The sequence below is a fragment of the Rhinolophus hipposideros genome (genome assembly GCF_964194185.1).
Source record: "Rhinolophus hipposideros genome assembly, chromosome: 17".
NCBI classification, from domain to species: domain Eukaryota; kingdom Metazoa; phylum Chordata; class Mammalia; order Chiroptera; family Rhinolophidae; genus Rhinolophus; species Rhinolophus hipposideros.
Window position 1 is genome coordinate 19,903,585 of NC_138063.1, and position 27,901 is coordinate 19,931,485.

The 27,901-nt window shown below is 47.1% G+C and overlaps 1 protein-coding gene across 2 annotated transcripts; it reads right to left on the minus strand.

Moving 5' to 3' along the window:
- Positions 1 to 1,741: 1,741 nt before the first annotated feature.
- On the minus strand, positions 1,742 to 23,410 carry LIPG (lipase G, endothelial type). 2 transcript variants are annotated; one of them, XM_081078280.1, is made up of 10 exons: positions 23,016 to 23,410; positions 20,027 to 20,208; positions 18,213 to 18,392; positions 16,959 to 17,070; positions 11,985 to 12,206; positions 9,927 to 10,169; positions 9,115 to 9,235; positions 8,035 to 8,253; positions 5,265 to 5,369; positions 1,742 to 3,751 (listed from the first exon to the last, which is right to left on the minus strand). In XM_081078280.1, exons 1-10 carry the CDS (start codon positions 23,110 to 23,112, stop codon positions 3,730 to 3,732), a joined length of 1,503 nt encoding a protein of 500 aa, XP_080934406.1. In that variant the 5' UTR covers positions 23,113 to 23,410; the 3' UTR covers positions 1,742 to 3,729. The 2 variants fall into 2 exon arrangements, with proteins under 2 accessions (XP_080934406.1, XP_080934407.1); XM_081078281.1 differs by lacking the exon at positions 18,213 to 18,392 and having other exon boundaries at positions 1,750 to 3,751.
- Between the last annotated feature and the right edge of the window lie 4,491 nt (positions 23,411 to 27,901).

A 27,901-nucleotide genomic window follows, 5' to 3' on the forward strand; every position in this document is an offset into this window, starting at 1 on the left:
TCTAGGGCTGCAAGAGCCAAAAAGCCAGATAAAACTCTGCTCTCTGGAGCTAACATGGCAGAGGGCCCAGGGTAGCTCCAAACACAGAGGCAATAACTAAAGAAATACCGTATTGGGTAAGCATGGCTGTTCTAGTACCTACTTGGCATCTGTCTTTCTGAAAAGTTCAATACGTCAGTTTGTAGAGTCAAAGGAGGTCCCAAGGGAGTTCCCTGCTCTAATTGGTGAAGGGGTGGCACTGAATCCCCATGTCAGACAAGACGTAATGGGTCATCCAGGCTGCCTTAACCTTTGGGCAATTTCAAAAGTTCCTGAAGTCTGCCAGAGAGATTTCAGCCCTTTCGAGTTACCTGAATTATGTTAAGAACTAACAATTAGGTTAAGAACTCTTACTGTCTAACCCAGGGGTGTCCAAACTGTGGCCTTCGGGCCAATTGCGGCCTGCAATCTATTTTTTATTGGCCCGCAGCAAATTCCAAAAATATATTTAGTTTACTTAAATAAACCAGGTGAGGCAATATGTACTTCACCTCGAGTGAGTGGCCCGGCTGTTTGTGTATTTTACCACATATGGACCTTGGTAAAAAACATTGAAAAAAGTTTGGACACCTCTAATCTAACCAATTCCTCCCCTACTCCCATTATTATACCTAATATTTCAGAATGTCCTGGGGGAAAATAAAGAGCAGCTACTTTCCACCAGCATGAAAACCCCTAACAGAGAGATTTCTTTTCATTTTAAAACACTGCAACATTTAAGACTAGAAATGAAGTCAAATTGGTGTAATTCATCAAACTTCAAGAGGTAGATCAGTTCTAGAATACTAAAAATTAACTACAAAATTGAATGATTTAAAGGGTGCCCTGGGGGTGGTCAGTTGACTAAGTGGTTAGAGCGCAGGGCTCATAACACCAAGGTCCCCAGTTGGATTCCCACAAGAGCCAGTGAGCTGCGCCCTCCACAACTAGATTGAAAACAACGACTTGATATGGAGCTGATAGCTCCTGGAAAAACACAGTTCCCCAATATTCCCCAATTAAAAAAAAAGGGTGCCCTGGTCTATCTCCCTGCCTCTAGGGAATAAAAATTAATTCCTGAGGAACAGATGGCAATATCCAATTTCACTTTTTATAAATAGTAACTGGATTGTCAACTGGGCCTTGAGCACCCTGAATAAAAACAGTATTTCCCAGTTTCCCATGTGACTCTGATTTCTGTCCAAAAGAAGGTGGGCAACCTCTCAGTCATGATTTTAAGAGGGGACGCGAGCCTCCTTTCTCTTTCCACTTTCCCACAGCTGGCTGGAAGGGGACCTAATGGGGGGTACTTTGGACTGTAGGGATGAGGGGAACATCCTATGGATGACACAGCAAAAAATCCAAGAGCCTAGACCCTCCTGACTTTATGGAACAGAACCTTAATATTAGCTGGGAGTTAAAACAATAGATAAATCAACTTCTATCTGGTTTATGTCACTGTCTTCTAGGTCACGTGCTACCAAACCCATATCCTCACTAATGTTCCCCAGTGTTAGGCCACTCCTCCTAACATCCACCTTCAGATATTTCTGCTGCAACTCAAATAATTTTTCTTCTTGTCCTTTAGTCGTTGTCCACCTCCTACCAACAATTAGTATCCAATAGAGACTATATCTCATATTAAAGTAACTTTTTGTCAAACCCTAGACTTGGGCAGCCATAATTCTCTCAACTTTCAAGAAATGAGTTGCCAGACCACGACGAATTTTTCAGACTTTTTATTATTTTTACTATTAAAATTTTTAAATCTTGAAATTGGTTAATCTTAAAGTAAAAACTAACCATACATTGTTTTATACATTATAAACACTTGATAAATAAATAATGTTCTAAGTAGCATTACAAAAAGCATCATCATATACAAAAAAGTCTTCAAGCTAAATGTATAAATACAGGACCCACTGAGGATTCGATTCCCGAGGCTTCCATTGCTAACATGGAAATAACCAGGATACAAGCTCCGCTTTGGTTAGAATGCAATCACACAAGCAACAGAAGCACACAATTGGATTGAGAAAATACCTTGCCTTAAGACTTCATTGCTTATGTCTTCTGAAGTTTGGCATTGAACAATGATACAACTTTGGCACAATACAGATTAAAATAGTATCCTTTAATAAACTAAGTACAAAGAAAACCACTCTTCCCCCTTTTTGACATCATATCTCCTTCCAAATAAATCTCAGCCATAAAAAGCCCAACCCCTTGGCACAGTTGTTTCCCTGGTTATATATTAATAAAAGGACTTAGGGTTTTATGGCTAGCTCTGAAAAAAAGCCCTTGTTTGTCACATCTGGGTCAAGTTGATGAGATGGCGATAGAAGTCTTAATGAAGTTACAGAGATCAACATACCCCATACTTTGCCTCCAGGAAATCTGGGTCATCACCTGGCTCCACTACCAACTTGGTATATAATTCTAGGCAGGTGGCCGAACCTCACTGAGCCTCCGTTTTGTAAAATAGGGATAATAACATTACAGCTGCCCAGCTCACCTCCTGTTGCCAATCTCTAATTAGGTGACACCATGCAAATCTTTCGGAAAGTAAAAAAGGGCTTCTGGGGGTGGATCATGTATATTAATTCAAATGAAGATCTGGAGGCTTTTGCAAGAAGTTTAACACAGAAAAGGGACTAGTATTAGAACAAGGTATTCCAAGGAGGAAAACACACTGTTAAATCTTAGCACCAGCCGTTTGACAAGAGATGCTCTGTATAAACAGATACATATAACAGATGTGATACCTTCCGTCTTCTTGAACCGAAGAGACTTTGCTCCAAATCAATCATATCTAGCAATTGGCCACCATCCTGGTCCCCAGCACATGTGATACTCTGCTGGTGATCAAATATGTCACTCTTAGGGGAAGTGCACGGCATAACTAAGAAGAAATAGGTAGAAACTACTGAAAGCCTCAGGGTCCCCAACTCTTACATCCTGTAGCTCTCCCCCAATGCCCTTGGGGGAGCCTTCATCACATGTATATTCACAGACCATATAAACTAGAAGGGAGTCTACAAATTCCAACCCCATTAAGGTTAAGTGCTTAAGAAACATTTGCCCAATCAAAAAATGAGCAATACAAAAATAAGAAACCCAATGATGTGTGCTTTAGACAGTGAGTTAAGGAGCAGGACAGAATGTTGAAAAGGTAACTGATATTGATTGATGCAGCCCATTGAACCCCAATAGCATGGGTCTCAGCACCACTAAGATCTCCTCTCCTCTTTCTAGGTGAACAAAGTCACAGATCTGCCATCCTGGCATGAGTCAGCTCTCAGAGGGAAGACCTCCCACTGTGACTCAAGTCAGGCCAGGCAGCAGCCAGCCTTCCACACAGAGCCACTTCCATGCAGAGCCAGTGTTCCTTGTCAGGCAAAGCACAAGCTCATCCAGTCACTTAGAAACCAGTCCGGTGTGTAAAAGAGGCCTGGGCATTCGGCCATTTGCACACAGATCTGGCATTAACGCTATGCTAGGGCAGCAGTAGAAACAGCAGGAACAGCAGTGTTCATCCCCTCTGGTAAGAAGTCCTAACTGTCATAGGAAGCCAGATCCTGGGCCCAGCAAGCAGGCATTTCCCTGTGCTTCAGGGTCAAGGCCGAAAGGGGTCATTCCGTCAGGTGGGTCCTCAGCAGTAACTTTTCTCCATGTGCTTGGCAGACAGGGCAGGGGGCCTTGCTGGCACCCTCAGGGAAGCTCCACCTTTGATCTGAAAGGAATCAAGTGAGAGTGGCATTCATTAACTTGCTTAGCCTACACACGAGCCCGTATTGACACACACCCTGGATTGTGAGCCCATATTGACACACACCTTGTTCAATTCACAACTATGCTTTCTTACATACCTACCGCACTCTTTTCCCTGCTTCCCTTCCAGAACAAATGGAAAAGGTCCTGCCTGAGTGCTTCTTCCTTCCCCTCTTCCACCAAGCCACAGATTCACTTTGAGAAAGACCACAGTGGAGCCCTCTCTGGGTTCTCAGTTCCATACATCTCAATGCTTGCATTTACATACTTAACACAATACTCACCTGCAACACACACACGTGAACACAAGACACACACGCGCACACGCACAATTGTGGGGAGAGCTGCTTCTCAAAAAGGGGAGAATTGCTTGGATCAAGAAACACAAGAGAGACTGTAGACAGAGCAGCTGGGTTGGCAGACGGTTAATCCCAGGGGACCCCTGCACGGGCACAGCTGCTTGATAACTGATACCCAGATCGCAGTGAGGTGATTTATCTGAGCGAGTGGAACCTCCACGCTTTAAAGTAAACCGATCTGTTTCTATCCTCACCTGCCATCACCAGCTGGGGGACCTGGAAAGAGAGACCTACACTCCCTGAGCCGCAGGTTCCCCAACACCAGTGCACGGTGGTGATGACACACGTAAATGAAACAACATAAGGGTGAGCACATGCTATGTGCTCAGGGTATAGCAGCAGCATTATTATCTAGGACCTTGGTTGGGGCAAGAAGTGGGGGCCAGTGGGGTGTGGTTTTCCCTCCTCAGCAGGTATTTAGGCTGACAGGGTGTATGACGGGTTCCCCTTTTTGATGTGCTTACTGTCTCAGACCATGAGATATCAGCCTTCCTCAATTCTGAAATAATGGGACTCCAGCATGGGACAATAGGACACTGACGCAAGATGACGCAAGATGGCGCAAGATGGCCCCTTTGTCTGATTCAGCACCACACACACACAAGCATTCCTGCTTCTCAAAAACGGGAGAATTGCCCACCAATATCCCCACACCAACCCGGGTTCCTGAAACCCTAACAAAAGGGACTATGCCTTGTACTTCTCTGTTACCTCACACCCAACTACTCATCCCAAATGGGTACCCAGAAGGAAGCTAGGAACCCTAGAATTTCCCACAGCCCCAGTCACTACAGAGAAGTTCAGTCTAAGCTGGGGCATGGGCACCAATCCCAGGTACTTAGTTACTGAAAGACCTCATTCCACCAGGACCATGGATTGTGACCCCTATGGGGTGAGGCAGAACAAGAGGCAAAGGGATATTAACACCCTTAGACATCCTGTATGTTCCAGTGACTTGTCTGTCTCCTTCCAGCAGAAGGTCAGCTTCATAAAGGAAGGGATTTTTATCTGTTTTGTTCACTGCTATGTCTCAGGTGCCAAGATCCATGTCCACACATGCTAGGTGACCCCCTACAGACCCCGTGCTGTATGAACATATGAGAAAGTCCCAGTTACCTGGTTTCATTTTTCATTCTCCAGCCATCCAGACACTTGCGAAACCAGAGCTCTTGGCCAGGGGATATGCTGGTGTGCTCAGGGTCTTCTGCACACAAAGTAAGTCTAGGAGGAAAAAGAAACCACAGAAGTAGCCACAAGTCTAGAGGGGAAGATACATGGCTGTGCATTGGCCAGATGGTGTTTCTGGATCCAAGGCAGACAGAGCAAGGAGAAAGGAGACGTTTCCATCATGCTACACCCTGACTCAAGAACCTTCAGAACTCCCCGTTGCAACTAGAAGCACTCTAAACCATGCCTCACTTTGACGTCTTCCACGATTCGGTTCACGCTGTATTTAATCACACATCTTACACCTCCTTCCCTCTGTCTACCCAAAAAAGACTGTCTGCCTTTCAAGGCATGACCTCTCTGAAGCCTCCCTGACGGCCCAAGCCCTGACCTCTCACTTTAATAGCAAAGCATATCCTCATATGTATAAATGTTGCTTTTGCTGCTCTAGTTACTTCTTACGGCATGGAGTTAATAATGAATATTTCATCTTATTTCAATACATTATATGCTGCCTTGAATTGCTTGTGGATTGCTATGTCTACAGTAGACTGTAAACCCCTCAAATGGCGAAACTCCAGTATACGGTGCTCATAAATATCCATCAACAAGCATAAGTGGACCTCTGCTGCGAGTTCAAATCAAAGATTCAGGAAATGGACAACGAAGATCACAGAAACAATCAGTGGTCTAAAAACCATTTCAACTATAACTTACGGCCAAGTCATGGGGACTACCAGCCTTGGTGGTGTGTGGTTAGCATGACCCCATGAACTATACATGTGTGGAACACCTGACCCTGGGTGCTGACCTAGAGGACCGAAGCCGTAATGAGAACAGCTTTAAGAACCTTTACCAGGAAGCCCAAATAGCACAGAAACATACAGAAAGGTGACCAGCTTTATCACAAGCAGGAAAAAAATGAAAACAACTGTAGGGGAGCAATTCACACCCAACGGAATGACAAGAATGTTCCACCAAATGTCGGTGAGGAGGAGGGGAGAGGGAAACTGTTATTCTATGGCTAAAATTGAAAACTGGTCCAAACACTTTGGAGAAGGAATTAATACCTAGTCAAGCTGGAGAAGACATATACCATAACCCAGTGATTCCATGCCCCGAAGAAGCCCTCCACACACGCACAAGGAAAATGTCCAAGGATGTCCATCTCAGCACTACCTGTGACTGCCAACAGGTAGCAACCATTTAAATATTCAGTAGAACAATGTTGAAGCTACTGTTTGCACAATGATGGTTTACATACAGGAGTTAAATGTGAATAGACTCCATCTATACCTATTGGATAAATTTCATAAACAATGTTGAATGAAAAAAAGCAATTTGTTAAGGGATATATCCATTCATGTAAACTTCAGAAACTTCCAAAACAATTCTCGATGCTGGTACGAATACCAACAGAAATATGAAAGGTATAAAAATCATGAAGGAGCTAAAGACACCAACATTAGTTCATGTTGGAAGATTTCATACATTTGGTTTGAAAGGGGAGGAATTGGACAAGGGGAGGGCATAAGGGGCTTCAACTCTATCTGTAATGTGTTACTTTTTTGAAATCTTCTATCTGAAAACAATATGAAAACAAACTTACATTTGTAAAAGTTTCAGTGGTTCATTATATTTGAAATTTTATAAAAATGATCATCTTTCTGCTACCATCCCCCACCCCTCCCTGCAGGCACAGGTTGCACTTAGGAAAAAGACACACAATTATTTAGCTCACAGCCTTGGTGCTAACAGCTCCCTCCAGCTAGCAACCCTCCAGTGCATAAGTTTCTAGACCAGAATCACTCAGACAAGGGACCCAAGCCTCTACTTTCCCTGCCCCCACAGCCAATCTATGCCAGAAGTGATGGATGGAAACTGTAATGGAGAAAATGCCAGATGAGGTACAAAGAGCTTGGAGGCTGCTTCCTACCATCCTAAGACTGACAGTGACCTCCCAGAAGTCTGCTGAAGGATTTGACCAACGAAGATCCCTCTCTCGACAAAGAGAGGGGAAGACCCCTCTCTCAGACTTGCTTGGCTTCTACTTAGAAAGAAGCTGCGCAGAGAGTCAAGACACGCTTTAAGAGCCTCATAGATAAAGGCCTGGATGTTTCATGCTGGGCTTGGTGTTAACAGATGTGGGAAAACTGCCAGCTGGCATAGCACAGAGGATTCTCTGTTACTTGACGTCAGGACCCCACCCCATGTCCTTGACTCAGAGCTTCCAAAGGAGAGATCTAATGCTCTGAAAATAGTAGGCTAGGAAAACCAGGTCCTCCCACAGACCTCATCCCAGCGGCTCCCTGGATTTGATACTCTGGTGTGCTTGGCACAGGAGCAAGCAAAAACTTATGATTGCATGGATGCCAGAGTAAGGCAGCACTCTTAAAGAGCTCTGTCTAGGAGCAGGGGCCACCTCCCTTCCTCCAGGGCCAACACGGGGCTTGGCAAACAGAACAAAGCCTGAATTCCAGCCCCCACTTGCACACCCCTCTGAGCCGAGGGCCTGTGATCAGGGCACAAACTGCACAACAGTTAACAGAGGACTCGCTCCAGAATTCACTTTTCCTTGCAAAGGTGCTTGAAGGTTTACCCACATGCTCTGGATACAGAAGGCTTGAAGGTGCTTGTTTTGCAAAGAAAAGGACGCTGCAGAGGCATGTGCCTTCTGCTCACCACTGACTGGGACCACAAAGGATCACTAGGCACTTACTTCCGCTGTGTTTCCCCAGACTTGATCCGGATGCGCCTGATAGTTAGTTCCTGCTCAGACTTGCGGGTTTGAGACAGGTAGTTGCGAAGCTCCTTCCACAGGTTATACCAGGACTGAGATACTCCCTCCCAGGTGAGTTTGATCTTCAAAATGTCTCCCAAATCCTCCTCCGTATAGACCAGGAAGGTGTTGGTGGCATTCAGCCCGATCTGCTCCACTCTACAAGGGGAGAGAAAAGCTGGTCTCCCTTTCCTGCCACACTGTGTGGGGTGAAGCAATGATAGCACCTGCCCCGCACAGACTGGAGAGAAATGAGTGAGAGGTCCCTCTTCCATGCCATCCACACCCCACCAGCAGGACCAAGGTGGAAGCTCAGCTGTTCTCCATGCTGACATTAAGATAACTCTGCTACAGCACCCCAGCTTCTTTTCAAACCATTCATGAGCACCTCCCCATTTACAGAAATGAGAAAGCACAGAGAAGTCACATCCTCACTCAACAGTAGCCTCTTCCTCTCAGAACTCTCCTGCCTGCCCCTCTCATTTGGCAACTGCGGAGCCTACCTCACCCCCTTTGTGTGCATACAAACCTGGTCCTCCAATTAAACCCTGAGCTCTGAGAGCGAGTACTTTGTTGATGTTGTTTTGCAATCCCAGCATTACTCAGCATTAAGCTTTGTACCTTAGGCATGCTCAACAAATATATAGATTGCTGTCTGCCCTTCCCACAGATGATGAGACATGGTCCAGGAATGATGTCTGTGATGTTCCCAATTCCCTAAAACCACTGGTGTCAGGTATTGTCTAAAACAAAATGGCACTTTCTGCCCAGCTCATCCAGCAGCTTCTCACGCTGCTGACCTATCCCACGAGCTTCCCTCTCAGAACTGTTTTGGATCAAGGGCCTGGTGGAGAGCATACAAAGGGACAGAGGACGGCAGAGGCCGCTGGACCCGCCCAGCTCCTCCCCGCGGCGCGCACACTACACTTTCCTGCTCCTGTTTGCATGCTCCTGCACTTTTTCATTCTGAAACCAACTTGTTTTCTGTCCTGACCCCAGCAAAGGGAACTTGTAACTTACATTTCCAAAGGCAGACTCTGGGAGTCTGCATTGGTGCCATAAAGGGTAACATAAAAGGTGGGCTCGATTTCTGCTATGTTCTTGTAGCTGAAGACATGGATTTTCATCTGATAATGATACACTGCAGAAAAGGCAGAACAAAGACATTTGTGAGCCTTGCTTGTCATCTCAGGGCACCCTGACCCAAACTGAGTCACGCAGCATATTTGAGTTTTTATGGATTGTCATCCTTTTGGTCCAGCCCAGCCTTCAGCTTCTCTCTGGTCTCATTCTGTCCAATGGCATACAAAGCTACTGAGGTATAAAAGAAGGAGCTCTGAACTTGGGGATTCTGGCCCAGCCACTTTCCTGCTGTGTAGCCTTGAATTAAGGACCAAGGCTCTTTAGGCCTCAATTTCCTCATGTGAAATAACACCCACCATAGCCACAAACCTTATGGTTTTACAATATGTTATAAAAAGGCAAGATATCCTTTTGAACCTCTGTTGGTCCTACCTCAGATTTGTTGTAATGATCAAATGAGAAAACTAATATGTAACAGCTTTGAAAAGTTCAATGTAAGAGAGATTTCAGATATTGGTCCTATGATCATGGAGTAATGATTTCTATCACAAAAGGAGTCCCCACCATTTATTTTTAAAGATTAACTTTCCTAGGGCATGTGCAGTGTAATCTGATTTGCCGTGATGTGAGTGAACTCTGCCGGCAGTATCTCTTGGGCTGCGGTGTGCCCTGTTTTTTAGAAGGAGGTATTTAGAAGGAGGGTAAAGACAGAAGTCCTGCTTCAGGGCATTGTGGACACTGAGGGTTACCTCTGAAAGGCATGCCTGCCCGGGTTTTTAGGTACATCTTGCTGTTCCACTTCTTCCTGGTTTTCTTGGCGTTGTAGCCAATGCTGTTACAGCGGTTATTCCGGCAGCTGAGACAGATGCCCTTTTTGAAGCGGTTGGAGTCGGTGCACTGGAACGCAAAGCTGGGCTTGTCCTGGTTCATCAGGGAATCGACAAACAGGTGTACAGCTCGCTCGTGCTCACATTTCATCACCTCTGCGATGGCTGCAGGATGGGGAGACAGAGAACACTCAGGATGAGCCACTTCTCGGTGATGTGCCTGCTCAATCCGTAAGTGCTGTGCACCTCATCAGTAATAACTATTTTCATTGTTGCTGTTCGTGCTCTTGTTTGTGTAATTCTTAATACATGCCCAGTGATGTGTTAGACTCCCATTAAGATGTAGAAGAACTGAAGGTTATTCCTGCCACCTAACTGCTTGCTCTCCAGGTGGGAAGATGGCACTATTACACACAAAGCAATAAAGAGCCCGAGAGCACATATAATAGGCACTAAACAGGGTGATGAAGACCCGTGGTGCCGTAGGAGTGACCAATTCCTGACAAGGTGGTACAGTCACAAAAGGCTGGAAGTGGATCAGATGCTAAACATCCTCTAGTCCAGGGCTCAGCAAACTACAGCTTCCAGGCTGGCCACCTGTGTTTGTAAATAAAGTTTTATTGGAACACAGCCATGCTCATTTGTTTATAGATTATCAATGGCTCCTTTTATGCTACAACAGCAGAGAAGAGTGGTTGAAAGAGAGAATCCATAGCCTGCAAGATCCAAAATATTTACTAGCTGACCCTTTAAGAAAATGTTGGCCAACCCCATTGTAGTTTAATCCTTTCAATTATAGATTATGACCCAAAGGCCCATGAAAACGAAGCAGTTTTCTCAGGACCATACAGTTGATTATAAAGTTAGGAGTATAATTTGAATTTTTCTGGCCATAGTACATCATTACCTCTTGTAACCAGAGGGTAAAGCCAATAGTTCAAGTAAATCCTGGGACCTTAAGAAGAGCTTGGCAAGGCCAACCCTACCCCTTCCTCACTAACACCACCAACCTTAGGAAATGCCGTCTTCCCATCCTCTAAGGCAGGGCTGAATTCCCCTTGCATAGACCTCCAAGCCCTTGAGGGTCTACTTGGCTATTACCACAATGGGAGAGGGCAACAGTCTCTGAGTGACAGAGTAGGATACCCAAGGGCACAGCATCAGACTAGAGAGAGCTGACTGGATCTAACACTTAGAAATGCTACCAGGATCCAATGCAGTGAGTGAATGAGAAACCCAGAAAGGGATTGGTCACTGGGGCCACACCTCCATTTCAGCAGCAAATTCAGTTCATCCCAAGTCTCCTGGGAAGAGGCTCAGGCATTCAGAAGATAAATGATAAGTGAATGGAGAAAGCATGTTGGTTTTACTTGGTTTTACTTTCCAGTGTTACAAAAAATGACATCGTATGTGCTATAAAATATTATACAGCCTTCCAAAAGGATAAGGTAAGTAATCTATGTGCTCTGAAGTTTATGACTGTCCATAATATATTAAGATTGAAAAAGGAAATTTGCAGAACAATGTGATTTTGAAAAATATGAGCACACATTCACATATGAAATAAATCTGCAAAGAAAAAAGACCGGAAGGATACACATTGAACTGTTCGTTCTTATTGGCTACTTCTGAGTACAAGTCAGAGTGGGAGTGGATGGTGAGGGGGAAGTGTTATTTTTTGCTTTAAGCAATTCTATGTTGCTTGATTTTCTTCAACAAACATGTATTCGTTTAGTTTTTTAAAAAAATTCATCAATAACTGTGACCTCAAAGGATGAGAAAGCAGAGCGGGGACCACGGGAAGGCTGTACACGGGCTTGCAGGATGATGAACGGCAGACAGTGTTGGAGGGCCACTGTGGGGAGGAAGGGGGATTAATGAAATGAATGTGGCTGGTTGCTCGAGCAGCTCTGGCTGATTTAGGAGGAGAGGTGATAACTGAATCATACCTCGACGTGAAGCAGAAAATAAGGAACTCACTTCCATATGCAATTGACTCCAAGATATCGTTGAATCCACAGCCCGGCTGGTAGTCACCCCCATTGGGGTAAATGTCAATGTGTCCCACGGGCATCTGAATCCCGATGCTCACGCCGAAGGAGCGCGTGAAGGTGTGGAGGACGTCCACGAAGTCTGCGTCATCGGGAGACAGCCTCCTGTGAATGTCCACCCCTTCAAACATGGGCCCGGCAGGATCCAAACCTACAGCGCAAGGGGAATCCAAGACCAGCTGTGTCAGGGGCTCCGAGTCACCCCATCCCCGCGTGACGTTAAGGCCGGGCGTGCAGAATGAAACCGTCCTCCGAGCCCAGCACGGGGCTGGCAGTCCGGGAGCTTCCAGGGTCTTCTGGAGCCTCCACCTGTCCTGACACCTCAGCTGACTCAGGAGACTGGCCACAAGCTTCATCCTGACATGAAGTTCCGAGGACCCATGAACTGTCACAACGGGAGCAGTTCTAGAAAGAACTCAGGCTGGCTGAAACTGAGCCATTCCTCCCATTTAGTCTGCTACCGGGGGCCTTTCACAACCTCAGTTTAACAGGCGTTTTACAGAATAACTAAGCTACCTATATCTTCTGGAGGGAAGACTCAGTCTCTCCAAACTGAGCTATTTGTGTTGGGACTTAATCTCCCTCTTCCTTTAGCGATGAATTCAGTCCAGGGATGGAATGGCAAGAGTGGGGGTGGGGAGGGGACACCAGATATACTGAGAATCCATATCCCAGGCCTCCAGAATTCCTCTATTTTGCAGCTGCAAAGAGAAAACCTTCTTGCCTGCAAACTTTCTGTATTAAATAGTCAAGCATCTCTGTACAAAGTACTGCTTCTCACATTTGAAACACCACAAATATTACTGGGGAGCTTGTTACAAATTCAGATTCCACTTTGAAGCTACAAAATGCTCTAGAAGGACACAGCAGCCCCCTGTTACCTGTGTGGATGTATGCTGGGGGAGAGGCTCGGGAAAGGAATGGGACAGGTAACGGCAACTATAAGAGAGACTTCCACCATCTTTTAATTTTGGACACACATAAATGTAAAACTATCCAAAAAAGAATTTGCAAACCATAAAATGCAGATTCCCTGACCCCCTGGCAATTCTGAGTGGTAGTATAAAGCCCAGAAATATATTTTTTCCCCAGGTGATCCTAAAAGTACATGGTCTATAGGCCAGATTTTGAAAATTCTCTCTATGCTTCAGTATTATCTATAAAATAGAATCTGAATGTCTTAATTCATGCAGTTCATGTGAGATAGTAAGAGAGTAAGTCAATGTAAATGTCAATGTAAATACTAGCTACTATTACCAAACCCAAGTAATTATGGGAGCTGAATTCATACCAACCTAGAAGGCTCCTGGCACTAGAGACACAGAGAGAGGAAGTTAAGAAAAGAATATATGCAGCAGCAGAAGGGGGTCCGTTTAGTCTAGAACAGTGCTTCTCAGCTGGGAATGGTTTTGCTCCCAAGGAAACATTTAGCAATGTCTGGAGACGTTTTTGGTTATCACAGTTGGGGGGAGGGTGAGAGAGTCTACTAGCATCTAGTGGGTAGAAGCCAGGGATGCTGATAAATATCCAACTATGCTCAGGGCAGCGCCCACAACAAATCATTAACTGGCCCAAAATGTGAACAGTGCCGAAGTTGAGAAACCCTGATCTCAAAACACCTAAGCAGGGAGGAGATGTGAGCAAGAGCAGAGTCATAAAAAGGAAGAGCTGGGTCGTAGGACTGTGTTCCCCAGAACCCAGTGCCATAGAACCTGGGAGCACATGGTGGGGCTTGAGAGGGGGAATTTTAGGATAAACAAAAGGCAGAGCTATTGTCTAGAGTGGCCAGTAAACTTGTGGAACTCATTGCTCCTGAGAACTGGTAGAGGTTGAAAGTCTAAATCGTTTCCAGAAGAAGTTTAGAGGCACATGTGTAAGACGGAGGCAAAAGGGTGCCCAGGCTGCTTGCAGGCTCATCCCCAGCCCAGGGCCCAAAAGAAAGATGGCACAAAAGCAGTGTCCTCCCAGAGTTGCCCATGATTACTCATTTTTGGAGACTGCAAGGACAACAGTACTGACACAAGCAGCCTCTCCCTGATCTTGCCACGTCCTCTGGAGGGAAAAAAAAGAAAGAGGAACATTCTGCTTTGTAATCATTATGAGTGAGGGGCTCTTTGCTTGGTGTGAACAGAAATCTCCACCAGACAGTCAGTGCCATGGAAACCAAGCTGCGCTGCAGGAATGCAGGCGGCTGACAGGGCTTCTCAACAGGCCGGCTGGAGGCCAGGCTGAGCCTTCATCTACCCAGACTGACCCGGCCTGACACATAGCCAGGGTCCATGGGCTCTGGGGAAAAGTTGCACAATTTATTTTTTAAATTAGGAATGGGAGAGAGAACTTATCCCTTCCAAAAAGAGAGAAGATGGAGAACCACCCCTTCTTGCATTCGGCCAGACTCCTCCCAAAGTACTCTTTCCAGCAAGGGGAATACTCGTACACACACATGCATGCACACACATACACACACAGGAAACCCTCTGCATCCTGGCCTGACTAGGCAGAGCCTGCTACACTGCAACAGCTACTTTCTCTCTACTAACAGAAGAGAGGCAAATGGAGGATAGTGGTTAGGTGCAGGCTCTGGACTCTGGGTTTGAATCCCAGCTCTGCTACTTAGGGTACAAGATCTGGGGCCTGTTATTTAAGCACTGACATAGTTTCCACATCTGTAAAATGAAGCCAAAAGGACGCCCTCTGCCTAAGTGCTCTGTGGCTCAGAGATAGCATAAAATACCTGTCATACTTAACTACTTGACATTAGGTAGCATCTAGCCCAGAGCCTGCAGACGGGACACTTAATGAATGAATTTCTTGAATGAATGAATCTGTTTGATTATTTATTTATAACTAACTAGACACAGGTTCAATTAGAAATATATGACCTCTTCCCTAGTACATCACAGACTTCTCTCAACAAACTCCAGTCCACAGTCTTCTGATCCAAGCAAGACTGGGGTTCAGGTATCCCTGTGCAGGCTCCAGGCTAAGGACCCCCTGGGGCCTCTGCACAGCCGCATCAGTGGCCTCAGGACCCTTCAAGCTGCAGGACCCCTCAGTCCCTGGTCCTCTGACCAGTCGGGACCACCTGGTTCCCTGCCAGGCCCATGAGAAGTCCAAGGGGAGAGGGAAGTGCACAAGCCTCCTCCATCAGACATGTACAACAGCATGCGTCAGGTCAGCCAAATACCCTGAGGTGCTGCTTGGCAACTGGACAGAGGCCACTCCTTCCTGTCGTGCTCACCCCAGGCCCCTGCTCCACAGAGAAAGGCCAGAAAGAAGGGGCTGCACTCAGGACATGCAGCCCCCATGCTCCCGGTAGACAGCACAAAGAACATTAGCATTCTCCCAGCGAAGCCCACATCTCAGCAGCTGCCACCCAAACAGGCAGGGGAAAGAACTGGAATACTCACTCCTCACCAACCCCATCTGATTTGAGATTCAGAAATAGGGAAAGGGAGGCTTTGCAGCTTGTCCTTGTTGCCAGTGGCTCTCTGGTGGGGGCCTGGGGTATGCTGGCCCCCACCAGAATGGCCACCCCGACCCTAACATCATGCTTCTCTTGGGGGCCAGGAGGAGGTGCTCAGACAGTAGGACCCAGAGTGGCTTGAGGTCGAACAGCTTTGCACTGGCCGTGGGTTAATGAGCAGTCACACGTGGCCACACAATCACTGCCCTCTCAGACAGCTCAGGTCCCACGGTCTTGGTAAACAAAAATAAAGCTTTCAAACTATGCTGAATCAAATCATTGGATCGAAAGGAGAGTGTGCATGTGCACACACATTGGACTGAAGCCCAGGACAATCCTTTAAGGAGAGCCACTAAAACCTTACAAATACATATTTTTTAAAACTCTACCCCACCAGCTTACTGCTGCAACCTGAAATTCTACCTTTAGTAAATCATTGTTTAGCTAAGGATGCCCTTCTGCTGAGTCCTGTTTCAAAATGAAAACACTGCTGGGAAAGAAATTGATCAACTCTTTCTAGGTGAGCAGTTGGGCCCTTAGTATGTTGGGGATGAGGGGCAAGCTGGGAGTGAGGACAAGTAAAAGAATGCTGGAAAGATAAAAGTTTAGGGCAACAAATTTGCCATTCATTTTAGCCTAGAGGAAGCCCTGTGTGTGTATCTGAGGGGGCTCTAAAATGGGAAAGCAAATCTTTTCCACTTTTCACAATCATTAAATGATTTGATCCAAACTCTCACATCAAAAGCTCACTGAAACGAAAAGCTCAATTTTCTATTGACGATCTGGGTTACCAATACCAGAAAGGTCTCTTCAAAGACAAAGTTGAACCACGCATTCTAACCAGGTAATTGTCACTAATAAGTATGCCAGCTAAACATTGGAAAGAGACTGTTGGTGGATGAAATAGAAATCAGAGGCAGAATTCAAACCAGGATCCATCACTCACTCTTTTCCCTTGAGGTCCTAGAGTGTCATGGGTGGAAGTGGGAAATGAGTCCCAGAAGCTTGGAGGCCAGGGTGCCACCTCACTTCTGCCCTTTAGTTATTAGCTATTTGCCCCTGGGTGTTTCTTCACCTGTTGGGCCAGACCAGTGGTTTTCAAACAGTGTTCCCTGGTGCTCTGGGACCCTGCGATTCCTCTGGGGAAAGGACAAGCCCAAATAGCAAGGCGAACACTGCCCACCACCTACCCAGCTTTGACCAGCACAGCCCTTCTGTCTATTTCATATACTGGGTGCTGCACAAGTTTGATTTAAGAAAGGGCTCCATGACTAAACAGAACATTTGAAGAGCTCTGGAACAGCTGTTCTCCAGGTTTCTTCGAAAGCTAACCCTCTACAGTTCACCCATACTACCTGTTTGGTTCAGAATAGCCAGCTTGTCAGAGGAGCTGAAGGAGCTCAGGGACGAGTTGTTAGTGGAGGAAGCAGAGCTTACCTGTGATTCTGCCCACCGTGCCTTTCACAAAGTTGCCGGTGTACCCAGCCACGTGAGCTCCAAGGCTGTAGCCGATCAAGTGAACATTCCCAAGAGAAAAATCCTCCTTCTCCTGCAGGAAGTCACAAAAGTCTGTGAGTGAGAAGTGTGGTCCTGAGCCCACAGAGTCATCAACAATTCAGTTCAATCACAATGAGGAGGAGTCAGGGACAGGGACTTCCAGAGGCACAGCTGGCTTTGCTGGCAATGCAACACAGATGGGACACAGCCAGGTAAGAAGAGGTCAAAGGACTTGGTGGCACTTCAAATGCCAAGTCCTGGGGGCAGTTGTGACTAGGAGCTGCATACCTGACCCTTCCCCTACATGTTTTCTGTTTTTTCTGGCCTTATCTAATGGGGGGAAGGGTGGCAGTCTGGAGGTCAAAGCAAAGGCTCAGTGGAGCCAGTGCCACCCACAGGCTATGCCAGCATATTCGTCACACGCCCTCTGAGGCCTCAGGAGCTATGCCCTCACAAGCCCACCTCGCATCGGACCCTGATAGAGCACTCCATCAGTGGGGGGTGAGAAGGTGGGGATTTGCCACCATAGTTCAGGAAACAAGCTCTACAAAACCACCTAGGCTGAGGAAATGCCGAGAACCCTGACCAGAATTCTGACACACTTCATCCAATTCCGTGGACAAAAGGAAGGTCAGGCTGGAATTGCCCAGATAATCAGGTCGCTTTGCCAATGCACCCTTGCCTCCAGGTAAGTCCACTGATCTCAAGCAAATGATTAACCTATAAAAAGTAAGTTTAAGACCTCCGGATCTGTTTCTCACACTTACTATATTGTAAGGGAGGCATTAGGCTGCAGTTGTTTGAATCAGCCCCCTCTCAGGACAGCCACCCTTCAGACGCAGGAAAGGACTTCAACAGGTTTGTAAGAGCCAAGCCAATCTGGCTCCTGGCCACTCCCAACCAACCTAAGGGGATCCGTTTCTGTGATCAGCAAGTAATGACCAAGAAGGCAAACATTTTTCCAGCAAACACAGTAATAGGAAAAATCCAGAGGTATATCAATAATTAAAAGGCTCTCTACAAGTGCCAGCTTTCAAGTATTTCAAGCAATACTTGGTTCAGTAAAACACTGAATCCCAGAGATTTTGATCAGACATCTGATTCACTGGAACACAGTCTGACCTGTACATTCTTACGAAGGTTTTGGTTCAAGATACTGCTCATGATGGAAGATGACCCCTCGCATCCCGTTACCTGCAGCCAGTTGAGCAGCCTCGCGATGCTATGTCCCACCACCCTCGTGTTATTGACAGCGTCTGTGTAGAGCTGGTGAGCCAAGGGGAGCCAGTCAACCACCACGACATTGGCTTCTTTCTCTCGTGTCTGTAGGGCTGACACAAGTTTGTACAGCCAATTTTCAAATATGCCACTCATCTGCAGAGAAAATAGGACTTTAAAAAATAAATTCCTCTCTGGGTTTCAGAAATTCTAATGAATATGGACTTCAGTCCCGTGACCCTCTTCCCAGCTGATGCCAGAACCTTCATGTTGACTGATCAGCGATCAAACATTTGCACACGAGCAGGACCAGCGACAGGCAGGATTTCTACATGGATGTTTGTCTTCCATAGCCCCAGGTTTTCCCATCAAAACTTTCATCGCTGCTGCCCAACTGTCTGATAGGGCCACAATGAGATATGCATTGGTGGCAATGCTGACCTATGGTTAGCCTATGTCCCTACCACAGTCAGGCAAGTGGCCTGCTCCATCATTCAAAGATGACTGGGAAGGGTTGTCCTGGAGAATTAGCTTCTCTGTTGGAGATGCAGGAAGATGCTGTCCTCTAGGCAAACCCAGAGTTCACAAATGACCCCTTCTCACAACCCATCGCTGCCATCCCACTTGACCCCAGAGTAGGGAAGATCTGTCCCAGGAATGCCAAATTAGAACTCAGAACACATTTTCCCACAGAAACAAAGTATAAATGGTGACAAGGTCTAGTTGTGAACCTATCGCCAAGTACGTCATTAGACAAATAGATTTTCTGTGCCTGGGCTGGGAATCCAAATGCCATTTACAATCTTGCTTCTATGGGAAACGGCTGTTCCAAGTTCCAAACAGATTACAAAAGAACTTTCTGGAATGCAACCCATTTGTAAGTTGCAGGCAGTTTGTATTTGCATTTTGACAGGAGGCCTTTAAAAGGTTCAAATGCATGATTCTAATCGTGGGCTGTGGAGTGAGGATAGATGGACGGGCTTTTAGTCATCTCTTCAATCACATTAGGTAGGTAGGTACCTAACCCCTCATCACCCCAGGCCTGACCCCAACAGTTGGTGATACACCTAAAGACCTAGAAGGCGTGTAACGGATATGAATTTCTCATCATTAAGAGAAGAAATGTCCCCTCCCAATTAGCCTAGGCAGAAACCTGCTCACTTAATAGTGCCATTTTCCTACAGACTGTCATTATATGAATGAACAAATCCCTCACTGGTCAAAAGCTTCTGAAGCTGAGTGTTAAAGCCCTTTTCTGTTGAAGTTTGTCATGGGTCTTTCAATGGGAATTGCTCAGCTAGGGCACATAAAGAGCCCCAGTGCCTTTAAACGGAGCTATCTCTATGCAAACAGGAGGGCACCATGCCAACAGCGGCCAGCAAGCCAGGCCAGCTGGCTTTTCATAGATTCTCTGAGCCAGTCAAGTTGCTTCAGTTCAGCTCAGCTCTTACGGAGGGATGGCCCCCGTGAGGCAGTGGTTGACCAATGTAATTAAGTGTAATTAGAGGGGTTCTTAAGAGCCAATGGAGCTGGGCTGCTGCCCTCAGGAGAGCCACTTTCTGAAAGCCCTGTGTGCCAGCATTAAATACCACCCTGCTGGAGTCCAGATTGCCCCCTCAGCGAAGTGCCCATTACATTCTTCACAGCTGTCTAAAATACAAGCAGCCCACAAGAAAAGGTGGGGGAGGGAAGAGAGTGGAATCTGGAAGCACCAGTATTCTTTTTAATTGACCCAAACAAAGGAAACCAAATCTTGCGTAAAGCTACAGAGCTCCCTCCCCCAGACTCACTGTCCATCCGTGAATGATGAAAAAGGTTTTGGCTGTCATGTTGAAGCCACAGTCTTCTAGGGGCTGGTTGTGGCCGAGAGGGAGGTAGCATCCTTCATGCTCTGGGTCCTCGGAGGTGCGGAGGTTGAACCTTACACTGGCTTTGGCAGCAGCCTGTACATCCTGGCCTCTGTGGAGGTCACCTGGGGAAAAAGAACAGAATGGGTGCGTCTAGCAAGCTGGAGAATCTGGGGTCTGATTCTAGTGCAAAGTTGAGTGAATGACTTGGCCCCTCTGGGTTGTAGTTTTGTATATGCTGAATGGTTCCTCCTTAACTTCCAGAAGAATTGCAGACATTATAAAAGAGAGCCATCTCATCTACATTTAAGAGTATTAGTTAGTCACTAGTATTGATGACCATGACTCTGAAATAAACAGGTGTCTTGCTTTTCTTTCTTCTTCCCTCTCAAGATGAATTTTCCTTCCTTCCCTTAAGGTACTCCTTTTAGCGTATGGGTCTTCAATTCTTTTCCTGAAATACTTGGGACGAGAGGAGTTGCAGAATGCAGAAATGTTCACATTTTAGAAAACATTATGGTACATATACCATGTATTATATAACACCCCCAGCAAGGCATTCCCCATTCATCCAATACACTAAGAATCTGCAGGGGAATACATGACTACTCACACTCGAGGGCAAAAAGAAAATTGCAAATAGCCTCCTGTCAGTTCAGGTCAGATAAGGCCAGGTCAAGCCAGGTCTTGCTGCCAGACAAGTTACCAAATTTTCCAATTTCGAGAGATTTTACATTTTGGAATTGGAGGTAAGAAGCTGTCGACCTATGTTCCCCTAGTGTTCCCATCTTGATTCCAGCACTTAATCCAGAAACCTCATGCATCCTCGGTGCTCCTTGCAGTGCCAGGCATGTGCCAGACATCACTCTAGTTTCCATAGAGAAACTCATGAGAGCAGCAAAACAGCTCTCTCCAGGACCACTGCTCACCATCTCCTAAATGGCACTGCTCTCAAAACACAGCTGATGTCACTGACGGTCCCTATGGCCTTTAAACACTAGATGCTGTCATCAACACCCTATTTCTGATCGTCCTAAATGAACCCCATCCAGCACTCTTCCAGCCATCCAGGAAACCATCCCTTGATACAAAAAAAAAAAAAAAAAAAACAGGCTAGGAAACTAGAAAATTAAACTCTCTTGTCACTTAGAAATCAGGGGGAAAGATATCAAATGACCATCCCAGGAGTTTCATTTATCCCAGAGTTAAGAAGCAAATGGAATCATGGAAAGAGAGACCAGAGTTGTGGAAAGGGGATTGGTGAATGGGGGCAGGTGGAGGACAAAAATGAACCAGATGTAAAAAGGATAAGGTTCCAGAAAATGCAACTAAATACACATGAGCAGAACTTTGTCATTAAAGCAATGAACAAAAGCCCCAACCGGCAGAAATTTGAACCATGGACATAGCTAGCTTGACACTTCCCTAATTTCTACCCAGATAGCTACTCACAGAGACCAGATGGGGAATTCTAGAAGAGAAGGGAAAAGAGTCTGCTGTCTTCCTGGGACAGATTGGTGGACAAACCCACATATTGACATAAAAGGTTTGCCTTAGCAGCTGGCTTCTCTGACCCGAGTTCTCTAGCTTCATTCCTACTACTCTCGTCTTGGTCACTTCAACTCCAGAACTTTAGGATTGATCTTCACCCATATGTCCGCATGGCTCAATCTCTTGCCTCCTTCAGTTTCTTGCTCTCAGTGGTCAACTTCTCAAGGAGAAAAACTTGATCACAGATTAAAACTGCACCCCCTTCTCCCACCAGCACTCCATACCTTCCTCCTTTATTTTTCTCCATAATACCAAGCACCAGTTCTGTATTTTAATTAGATTCCTGTCTGTCTTCTTGCCACTGAAATGTAAGCTCCATGAGGGCAAGCGTTTTCATCTGCTCCTAGAAGAGTGCTTGGCACTAAGCAGGCATAGCAGTAAAACTTCTTTGAAGGAATGAAATGGCACACAAATACGGAGAATCATGAACACAGAAGTTGGACAAACACATTCGCATTTTACAGGACGGGAATTAGAGATCCCACCTACCACAGATCACACTTCTTAGCAGAGAGCTGGGGACATGCTAAGGAAAGCAAGGCGATTTCCCATTCATTCATTCAGATTAATCTTCTCACCCATCGATATGCTGACATGGAATGATATCATTTGGCCCAACCTCAGCAGAAGAGTAAAAGATGAAATAAGAGGGTGCAGTGTAGGGGCTCCCCTGGCCCTCCCTCTGGGTGACCCTACCCTCACTCCACCTGGGCAGGCTTCTTCCAGTGGAAGAGACTGCCAGGCAGAACTCAGAAAAAAAATAAAAAAGAAGAGCTAGTAGCTAGAAGGAGGAAGGTGAAGAGAGAGGTAGGAAGAGCAGGTGGGGCGGGAGGGATGAGGGTGGAAAGAGTATTAGCGAGGAGGAGGCTGGCAAACTGGAGGAACAAACCCAATAGCTTCTGGGCACAAGTCACTCACCAAATGCTCCCTGCCACTTTAGCTCGCAAAACACCTACACCACACCGAGATGAAAAGCAAGAGGGGCGCCACGTGAGAGAGCTTTCTAACCACCTCCTTGACTCGCAAACCTCCAGGTTCAAAGACCAGGACAACGTTGAAGAGCTGCGGGCAGTCAACTGGGTGACTGGACAGCCCTGATGAAGGGACCCAAATAATGGAAGCGGCTGGGGCGAGAGCGAGCGGGCGAGCACAGCCGCCAGCGTGCGCGCGACCTTTCGGATGCCGGGCTGGAGATGCCCTGGTCCGAAGCGCCCAGCAACAAACGGCCTGCAAGGCTGGTTAGAAGGAGCCAATGGATAGCGCAGCGAGAAAGGAAGGATTTCACAGGAAACAGAAGGGACCGAAGAAGGGGAGGCAAGACAGACGGGGCCCGGCACAGAAAAGAAGTTGGGGGGTGGTAATAAAAATAAGTGCACGTTACCTTGCAGCGGTCCCTCTGGACCAAGGGGTGCGGGGCCTCCTGCGGCAAAGCAACAATAGACGCCCCAGAGGCAGAGCAGAAGAACGAAGTTCCTCATCCTCCCCGCCACGCACCCTTCCGCGAAACAGGACTTCAACAACAAACAAACAAACAAACAAACACCTCTTGGGCTCTCGGGGTCTCCTGCCGTCGGAGCCCGTAAGACCCTAAGCAGGCACCTTCCCTCGACCAGAGAGCGGTGGCCTGAGACACCTGAAGGTGGAGGTGGAAAACTTGGCTACGTGGAGCGGCGGGGCGGTGGAGGGAGTGTGAAGAGGCTTGAATGAGAACCAGAACCAGATCTGCCCTCACCGGTGAGCCCCGCCGTGGAAGCAAGGGCTCGCCACTGTCACACCGCGAGCTCCCGGAGAGGTAGGTTTTTTAAACTATCGGAGTCATCTGACCCATCGCCAGATGGTGATTTGCATAATTTATTCCCCTCCGGGGACTCGGATTGGTCACACCTTCGTGACGCCAGAACCGAGACTCCCCAAAGTTTGAATGAAAGCGCCGCACACCCACCACGTGGACGCCCCGCGCGCTCAGCCGTGCGTTCGCCCCCGCCTGCTCGCCAGGCCCCGCGCGCTGCCACGCTCCCTGCTTCTCCCAGTGCCCACTCCTGGACCCCAGATTCTTCGCTCTCCCCTGCCTCTGCCAGGGGGACATTGCCCCGATACCCTGCGCCCAGGGGAAGGAAGGGTATCCTCTCCAAAGTGCAAAGCCACCCCCGGAAAGCTCTCTCTGCACCCCAGGCCAAGGGGCCAGGTGGGGGAGAGCCACCTGATCGCCCCTTTGGTCCTTCTCTTCTTCCTTCACCCCCGCCCAGCGAGGCCCCCAACAGGTGCCGACAAGCGCAATAGGACCATCCCCGGGCAGAGCTGAGGGACTGGGGACGGTGGCCTCGGTGCCAGGATCACACCGACCCTTCTCGGAGTCCTCGCACGCGCCACCAGCGGCCAAAGTCGGAGCAAGCCCCTTAACTTCTCCAAGGTTGTTCCTTCGTCCCCAACCTGCGGTAACAGTTCCTGCCGCTTCGGGGTGTTGGGGGGAAATTAGGAGATAGCGTCGTACAGCGCTCCTCGTGCGGCGCCTGCCACGTGTAAGCGCGCTCTTACCTGGGGGGTGGCGGGCTGGAGGGATACCGGGCGACGCTCCCCAAAGGGAACGGTGCGCTGAGCTTGGGGGTGTCAGAGGCGTGGCCAGCGCGCAGTCTCGGCAGACGCGCCCCAGCTACCTGTTGAGTGGAATCCAGCAGCTCCTTCTCTCATCATTTTCCCCTCCTGTCCTTCCTTGCATTGATCCGCATCCCGGCTTCTCCCCCAGGTCTTGGGTCGTGGCTCCCGCTCCGCCCGCGGGACCCCGGGACCGAGGATGGAGAGCGCCCGTGAACGTGGCCCACAATCCGCGTCCGGCGCGGGGAAGCGCGGGCTCCCGAGGGGCGGCGGCCGGGGCAGCCGGAGAGCGGCTGCCTCACCAACCGCTGGGGACGCGGAGGCGGTGGGAGAGGTGGAAAGTGCCGCCGCAGGCTGCGCACCGCCATCGCTCCGCGCGCTGCCAGGCCGAGCGGGCTCTGCAGGACTGCACCTTTGGCCACGAGTGACCCCGCGGTCGCCAGGAACCTGTCCCGCTCCCGCCTGGGGAGGAAAACCGCGCCAGCAGCCCCGCGTTCCCTCCTCCCTGGGGCCGGGGCCCCAGCCTGCAAGATCTGTGTGGGGAAACCAGTCCCGAGGAGCAGGTCCTGTTTCCGACCTATCCCGGTTCTGTTACTCCAGCTGCCAGCGGAGCACGCTTTGTCCCTCCCCTGTGCTATAATTCATTAACAAAGAGGCAGGCTGGCTTTAGTTTTTGAGTATAAAACTCAATGGGATGGTAAATGACACTGCCAGGTATGTGGCTTCTGACCCTCTCCTGCTCTCCTAGTCTATTGGCAAACTACACAAATATAAGTCAGATATTATCTCCAGTTTATAGATGGAAAAAGTGAGTCATGAGGACAGCCTGCAGGTTTCAAGGAAATCTTGTCAATCAGGTCTCTCTCCTCTGCTCTAGGTTTGATTTGGCCACTTGACCTCTAAATGCAAGCCCTTAGGTGCAATGTCTCATCAGTAGCTGAGGCAATGGGTACCTATGAGTCAAAAATCCCCTTTTCTGTTCTGAGTTGCTCAAAGTCATGTCCCCAGAACCTTAACAAGACAGTGTAGAGGGTGTGTGTTGGGGGCCTTTGTCACAGGTTGGTGAGATCCCCCACAGAAGCTAGGTATTCCTGCAAAGTTGGCTATCTTGCTGGGGGGGGGCGGGGGGCGGTAACCGGGAAGGGGGAAAGGGGACAGATTCAACAAAATCAACATCCCTTTTTTTTAACTGCCAAGGTTATGAAACCATTTAAGTTTTATTGCTGGTTGGTTAGAGTGCCCTCATGTGTCTCTATATTAAAATATCATGTGAGAACTCTCAAAGGACATAATGAAATTACAATCACATTACATTACAAAAGCATTAAAGTAATGTATCATCAACTGCTTGTTATTCATCATACTTTCCTGAAGAACCACAATGAGATCTGGGAAGCCCCGTGTGTGAAATCCCTGCCTGGAGCGTTTCACCAGAAACTTCTGTTTGTGTAGCAGTCAAACGTCAAGGTCTCCGGCTACTCTAGCAAAGAACTCTGGTCATTCCTTCTGGCTGCCCAGCATCTGAAGACACCTTCCTATGTTAGAGGAATGAATCCCTCTCTTGTGAGAGGAGCCTACTTTCTACTACCGAGGCTGAACAGCAAACATACACCGTTCTAGCCTCCCTGGCAGCTATTAGGTTGGTGCAGACGTAATTGTGGTTTAAAAGGTTGAAAATAATTGCAAAAACCGCAATTACTTTTGCAGCAACCTAATAGAATTCCTTATTTAAACTCAGCCAACCAAACTCTGCACTGGAAGGTAGTGAGGATGGAAGCACTCCACTCTCCCAATGGAGCAGCCAGCTCAGGCTCTCTGTGGCAGAGTGGGGTGGGTCATCACCAGATCAGTCTGCCTGAGAGTATCTGCCATGCCTGGTTCTTCTGCTCTACAGAGATGGTGGTTGCTAACCAATATCATTTTAATAAGCTCCTCTCCTGTGTAAATGAGCCAGAGCCTCTTTTGCTTACAACTAAGAAGATAGCTTAGTCCCCAGATGCTTCATGAGCAACTAGTTGGAATAAAACAAGTAGGCTGAGCACCCCTACGTGAGTGGCATCACCCCATCTTGCACCACCCTCCCCTTCTCTCTCTGCCTTCCTGCCTCACTGGCCTTGTCTTTAGTTCCCCTTTCTGTGCTGTCCAATACAGTCCCACAAGCTAGCTGTGGCCATCAAGCATTTGAAATGTAGCTAGTCTGAATTGAGATGTGCTCTGATTGTAAAATACATTGCACCAGATTGCAAAGACTTAGGATAAAAAAATACGTTAAAAAATACTTCATTCATAACTTTTATGTTGATTAAATGTCGAAACAACAAAATTTTGGATACACTAAGTAAAATCTAATGCTCAAGTTAATTTCATTTGTCTCCTTTCATTTTTTATAATGTGTTTGCTGGAGAACTTTTAATTACATGTGTGGCTCATATTATATTTCTATTGATCATTCTAAAGTGTCGAGATTTGGCCTTTGACCTAGTAAATGTTAACACATCCAATTTCAGATATCTGCTTGGATCCCATCTTCAGAGAAACTTTCCCTGACCCCTGGCCTAGGTTTCCTATGTTGACACAAGAAATGTCCAAACTTTTGGGGAATTTTTATAAGAGTTTATTTGAGCCAATCTGACAACATATGCCAGGGAGCAAGATCTTAAATGCTCCCAAGAATAACTGTTTGCACTAAAAGAGTGGTCACATATTAGAAGGGGTCTGAAGGGAGTATTTCAAAGATGTGTTAACCTAGATTCATAGAAACAATGGACAAGGCTTGCTTAAAGCAAAGATAAGCCTTTTACTGAAGAAGTTATATGACTGGAGTGTGACTACCCACCATGGCCTGCTTGTTAGGAATTTATGACCAGATCACCCTGTGAGGTTACTCTCCACAGAACCCTGCTTTTGTCCACACCTATGAGCATGTTCCATTCTTGTACAGAACTTACCTGGGTCTGTAATTAGACATTATTTGTTTGGCTATTTGATTAATGTCCATCTCCCTGTTAGAATATAAGCTCCACGAAAACAGCAACTGGGTTTCTTTTTGCTCATTATTCTCCTGCCATAACCTGGATAAAGCCTGGCACATAAAAAGACCTCCTTAGATATTTGTTAATTGATTATATCAATGAAGTGTGTCATGAATCTCGAAGAAGGGGACAAAGTAATCAGCTTTTGCTAAATTGATTTGACCACAGAACTCTCCCTTCACAAAGGGTTTAGTGAAGGATCAGAATCTCCAGGAACACAGTTTGGGAAGCACTGGACCAGGGATTGTAACTACAGAGGAAGTTAATCGAGCCTCAGTTTAAATCTCCATTTGCAGTATGACCTCAGCTCTCCTATGTTGAAGGTATAAGTAGGCTTGTTTTGGTGTTTTGTTGTTGTTGTTGTTTTATGTTTCCCTTCCTCTGCAAATCACAAACTCCAATTCCTTGAATTCTTCCACTTAGAAGACATCTAAAAGGAGCTGAATAATTCTCCTTAATAAAGAAATTTTTATGCAAATTCATACATGCAGTTTATGCATATATACAGGCATGCAGCCGGTGAAATAGTGGGTTTAACCTGGGGTTGGGGTAGTTTAAAGGAATTTACCTGAGAGAACAGCCAGGCCTGGCACATTTCTTTTTGGAGACATAGTGCATGGTAATGGGCTATATTATCAGTTAA

Coding starts and splice junctions, on each gene's coding strand:
- LIPG (XM_081078280.1), bottom strand. CDS start 23,112: ATGAGGAACTTCGTTCTTCTGCTCTGCCTCTGGGGCGTCTATTGTTGC. Junction 9,236..9,926: donor GGCAGGCATGCCTTTCAGAG/GTAACCCTCAGT, acceptor CCTTTTCTGCAG/TGTATCATTATCAGATGAAA. Junction 3,752..5,264: donor AGAATGAAAAATGAAACCAG/GTAACTGGGACT, acceptor GATTCCTTTCAG/ATCAAAGGTGGAGCTTCCCT.